The sequence below is a fragment of the Epinephelus moara genome, chromosome 14, assembly GCF_006386435.1.
Source record: "Epinephelus moara isolate mb chromosome 14, YSFRI_EMoa_1.0, whole genome shotgun sequence".
NCBI classification, from domain to species: Eukaryota; Metazoa; Chordata; class Actinopteri; order Perciformes; family Serranidae; genus Epinephelus; species Epinephelus moara.
Window position 1 is genome coordinate 36,722,500 of NC_065519.1, and position 5,768 is coordinate 36,728,267.

General features: G+C 39.8%; 1 protein-coding gene across 1 annotated transcript in view; it reads left to right on the forward strand.

Annotated features, from left to right (window-relative positions):
• Positions 1 to 78: 78 nt before the first annotated feature.
• The window catches only part of ldah (lipid droplet associated hydrolase), a gene marked incomplete at its 5' end in the record, with an annotated part of 21,591 nt that continues 15,901 nt past the window's right edge, over positions 79 to 5,768 (forward strand). The window contains one exon of the mRNA XM_050062359.1: positions 79 to 220. Coding sequence (XP_049918316.1) covers positions 79 to 220 — 142 coding nt within the window. The remainder of the gene's footprint in view (positions 221 to 5,768) is intronic.

Below are 5,768 nucleotides of genomic sequence, written 5' to 3' on the forward strand. Positions count from 1 at the left end.
TCCAGGCCAAAAAAAGTGAAATAGCACTTGCCCCACCTCTTGTTAGGAGGGGAAATATACTGATCATCTGCTGTCTTCCATGCAGGTAACCCAGGTGTGGTGGGCTTCTACAGAACCTTCATGCAAACACTCCACAGTATGTTTGGATACCGCCACCCAGTGTGGGCTGTGAGCCATGCTGGTCACTGTGCACCACCAGACTCCATGGACATGGTAGAAGGTACAGATTTTTCTCAAGTTCTTAACACCTTGGTGTTCTCATGCTAATCTAGGTACACTGGAAGAGAGATCATGAATAACTATTAGTGCCCAACCAGTACAGGATTTTAGAGACCAATTTAAAAGGGAAAAAATTCACTGATGGCACCCCATTTAGTTTTTTGTTTTTTGTTTTTTCTGTTGAGCTGGAATGAATAAAGTCCATTTCTAAGTGGATTGCCCAGCGATATGACCAGGCAAAGGTACTCAGAAGGCTGCTGTCTTTAAAAAAAAAACTATTTTAAAGAATATTCAAATTATTATACACTGTCAACCAATTCTAAAAATAAACAAATGACTGGATTTGCTAGACCCCTGGCTTATCTTTGCTTTGCAGGTTTTGCTAATGTAGAAACATAAATTTAAAGGTCTGGAGCTGGGCCGGAAAGCTCGCGACCTCGTTCCTTTCTTGTCGAACAGACTTTCGTTGTTTTCTATTTTAGATATCAAAAACTCAAATACTCATACTCCTCATGCTATTTTTAGAAATGATGCACAGTGAATCCTAGGTACTTCTCCACCACAATGCTTAAGTGCTCAATGAGTGTGTGTGTGTCATAAGAATACATGAAATAATAAACCAGTGTGTGATTTGTCAGTGAACAGAGTACATTGCTTCAACACGTATCTTTAAAGGTCAACTTAAAGGTACAGTATAAACACTACAGTAAACATTACACTACACTAACAACAAACAGATACAAGCACTCCTTTGTTCCTTCTGCTGTCTCTTTTCTAAACGCCAGGAGGAAAAGGTAGCTTATTCATTAGTGCGGAATATCTTAATTCTTTTTGTTTTTAACATGAGTATGAGTGAGTATTTATTAGGCTTGTCCACAATGTGTTTATTATGCTGTGTGTATCTGTGTATTTGTGTATTTTTGTACTTTGTGTTGCTCCCACTGCTGCGAAACTAATTGCCCCACTGGGGACAAATAAAGTGATAAAGTGAAAGTGAACAATTACATCACCATCTTTGGCGAAGTAGTCCTACACCTTACTGCCCATTCACTGTCACTTTACAGCCATCTGTAGGCAATAGAGGAAATAACTTTTTATTTAAAAGAATACTCAGACGATTTGGGAGTTATGCCCTTTCTCTATCATTTTCATATTGAGACAACATGATCGATATCTTTTTTGTGTCTGTACGTCCAGTGGCTGGGTCTCAGCAGTTAGCATTGCGGCTTAGCTTAGTAAATACAATTGAAGTCTATAGGGGGTCAGTAGCCTACTCTGTCAAAGTGATCAAATAAACATTACAGAAACCCTGAAGCTGGTATTTCTACACGTGCATTTAAAACAAACGTTTCAATCAATCAATCAATCAATGTTATTTATAAAGCCCAATATCACAAATCACAATTTGCCTCACAGGGCTTTACAGCATACGACATCCCTCTGTCCTTTGGACCCTCACAGCGGATAAGAAAAAACTCCCCAAAAAAACCTTTAACAGGGAAAAAAATGTTAGAAACCTCAGGAAGAGCAACTGAGGAGGGATCCCTCTTCCAGGACGTTTAAACATTAATTTGAAAAACGAGAGTCCTTTTTAATAATTTTAGAAGAAGTTTGATACACGGAACTATAGTGTGTTTACGCCCTGCGCGGAGGGATACACCGGTGAGCAACAGCTGCAGCTGGCTCTGGGACAGGTACGCTAGGTCACTCGGTTAAAGCAAACAAAGAGACGTCACAGACGACACCTGCAGGGCTGGGGCGTTTTTTCCAGTTTATCTTAGGAACATGAAAAAATGTTTCAATCACACCCGGAATAGTGATTGCTGCAAAGTTTTCACTCCTTGTGATGCACTCTCTGTGGCGGTTTTCCTCATCATGATGATGATGCTGATGATCCTTGTGATGCACTCTCTGTGGCGGTTTTCCTCATCATGATGATGATGCTGATGATCCTTGTGGTGCACTCTCTGTGGCGGTTTTCCTCGTCATGATGATGATGCTGATGATCCTTGTGATGCACTCTCTGTGGCGGTTTTCCTCATGATGATGATGATGATGATATATCTCTAGCCTCCACAGCGATGGTAGCACCGAATCCCATTCTGTGCAGCAAAATGATTCCACCTCCGTAGGCATAGGTTGGCAAGCCCCGCAGCTACACCACCAATCCTCCCCTGACCTCCGTCTCCCCTCGGCCCTTACTGTTCCGCTGCCTCGGAGGATTCAGCCTCTCTTCTCGCCCGCTCAGCATCTAACACCTGGAGTTGCTCATCTGTGTACTCCGGCTCAAACAGGTATGGCTCTGGATCTGTGTCCGCTACAAGAAACTCTTCAAAATGGCGTTCAAAGTCGTCCATTGCAGCTACTATAGTCTGGAGATATCGTTAGGCTAAATAAACAACTGAGTTTTGTTTACAGGCTACGCCTGTGCCTGCTCACCGGTGTATCCCTCCACGGATCACAGCGCAGGATGTAAACACACTATAGTTCCGTGTATCAAACTTCTTCTAAAACGACTAGAAAGGACTCTCGTTTTTCGAATTAATGTTTAAATATGTTTATTTTAAATGCTCGTGCAAAAAAAAACAGCTTCAGGGTTTCTGTAATGTTTATTTGTTCACTTTTTCCGAGTAGGGTACTGACCCCCTATAGACTTCAATTGTATTCGCTAAGCTAAGTCGCAATGCTAACCACTGAGACCCAGCCACTGGACGTACAGACACAAAAAAGATATCGATCATGTTGTCTCACTATGAAAATGATAGAGAAAGGGCATAACTCCCAAATCGTCGGAGTATTCTTTTAAGCTGGGCATTTTTAGTATGGATATTTTAAAGATTTAGTGATAACAATTGCCTTTAAATGACTGTATGTTTTATGCATAACATTGGTCTGAAAAGTAACTAGTAACTAAACTAAGCACAATAAGTAAGGAAATTTGTGTTTGGTAGATTATTCCTTTGTTGTAACAATGCTTCTTGGCAATAAATATTGTACCATTGGAAAGCCTGTTTATTTCCCTTTTTAAATGGTGCCACATTTGTAAGGAACATGCAGTTGTGGGATGATCAGCAGAGCTGAGTATGTGGGCTGCGCCCATGAAAAATTTCCCAAATGTTCTCTGCCAATGCCAAATGGCTCTTTTTTTGCTGTTGTTTGGTGGATTGGATGATTGAAGTCTGAAAAAACAAGACACATTGGCAATTTAACAATTTATTCATTTAAGCCTCAGTAGCATGTGAAAGAACCATACACAGCCACAACAGCCTGGCACCTCCTCCTCATGCTGGTCACCAGCCTGGTCACACACTGCTGTGGGATGGCAGCCCATTCTTTAACCAGCATTTGTCGCAAGTCAGCCGACATGGTTGTGTTGGTCACTCTGGCACAAACAGCATGCCCAAGCTGATCCCTCACGTGTTCTTACAAATGTGGCTACATTTAAAAGGGAAATAATGTTCTTACAAATGTGGCTACATTTAAAAGGGAAATAAACAGGCTTTCCAACGGTATAAGATTTATTGCCAAGAAGCATTGTTACAAAGAAGCATTGTTACAACAAAGAAATAATCTACCAAACACAAATTTCCTTACTTTTTGTGCTTATAGTTCTTTTCTGCAATGTAGTTTATGTAAGAGTAGAAGTAAAAAGTAGCAGAAAATGGAAATACTCAAGTAAAGTTGAAGTTGCCTTGTTTTTTGTTTTTTTTTTATTTAATTTTGTTTTTCAAAATATACAAACCACACAGTCACAAATTCACAATACAGAAGCACCCATCTAATATTACACTTGTCTCAAAAATAAATTAACAGGCAATAAAATAAATTAGCACAGAACAATTAAAACAAAATTTAAACTACTAAAATTAAGTAAAACAATACACAGAGGGGAAAAGGGGGATTTGAGAGATAGGATAACATTAACCACAAAAGAATGGTCTTTATAACACTAGCATGGTGAAAATAGAGACCATGCAGACAATCATTCAGTATGAGATGGGAGATTCTCCATGTAGTTGATAAAAGGCTGCCATATTTTATAGAAAAATGGATCTTATTTCTTGGTGAGTAAGTTATCTTCTGAGGTATGCAACTGTTCACTTCTGAAAACCACAATCCAACTGGCAATGGGAGATATGACATCTGTCTCATTGCTGTACATTTTTTGGCAATGGCCAGTATGACTATGTATGATAATAGACTGCAGCAGGTTGCCAGAAGGCATCACCACATCTAAAACATGGTGAGGAATTAGGGTTAAACTCAAGTCTGATAAAGAAAATTGAACTGAATTAATTGATATCTTGAATTTAGTGTAACACCATTGCTACATAGGTCTCTCTACAGTACTGGGTCAATCTCTTTATCTAAATCCCACCCCACCTAAGTCTAGATCTTTGTGGTTCAGAAATTTAGAGACGCAATAACAGGTCTTCATAAACCTTCGAGATGGTTCTAAACGTTGGTTGACTGTCATGAAATAGAAGTTCAATGGGTAACCTTTATTCTTAATCTAAATTCTTAACTGTAAGTGTTTAAAAAAAGTCTTTTGTAAGGTGGTTAATGTTTTTATGCCTCCGCGCCGGCAATAGCTGTGGCCAGAGGCATTATGTTTTTGGGTTGTCTGTCAGTCTGTACATACGTATGTACGTAAGTCCTGTTCTTGTGAATGCGATATCTCAAGAAGGCTTTGAGGGAATTTTTTTCAAATTTGGCGCAAATGTTCACTTGTAGTCAAGATGAACCATGATGAGGCTAAATTACGATTAAACATTAAATTTAAGAGATTAGAGGAGCAGCATATGCTGGACCCATCCAATTTAGATTTGAGGAACTCTGTCCTCACCACCAGGGCAAATCTGCAGAGGTTTAGTCATGAAGAGACCGCATTTGCTCTTTTCCGCTTGCGTAGATTGTACTTTGAAACTGAAGATAAGGCAGGGAGGATGCTTCCCCATAGAGGATAGACAGACAATTCCAGCAATTAGAGATGAGAATGGTATATTACAGTGTGATGCAGAAACAATTAATCAATCTTTTAAAAATAATTTCTTCAAACTTTATAGTACAGAAATTAATGTAAATGAAGCCGATCTGGACAGTTTCTTTAAAAGGACTCAGCCTTCTGAGAGTCACTTCAGCTGATAGGGATGCCCTTTATGTCCCTGTAACACAGTCTGAGATTGAGACTGAAATCCTGAAGATGGCTTTGGGAAATACTTCAAGGGAGGATGGCCTGAGAATAGAATTCTATAAGTGCTTTAAAGAGCAGCTCTCCACATTTTTACTGTTTATAATGCTGTGATGGTTTGAGGTAGAAGTTTTTTGTTTTAAATTGTTTAGTTTAGGTTAGTCTTGTTTTTCTGGGGTGCCAGCCAGGGGCCTGTATCACGAAGCAGGATTAATGTCTTAGCGAGGTAACTTCAGGGTTAACCCTGGGTTTTCGGTCTCACGAAGCCGGTTCAGTTCTTATCGGGGTAGATCACCATGGTAACTTACTCTGAACGACTATCCTGCTCCGGAGCAGGGTAAGTTCAGGGTTGAATCTG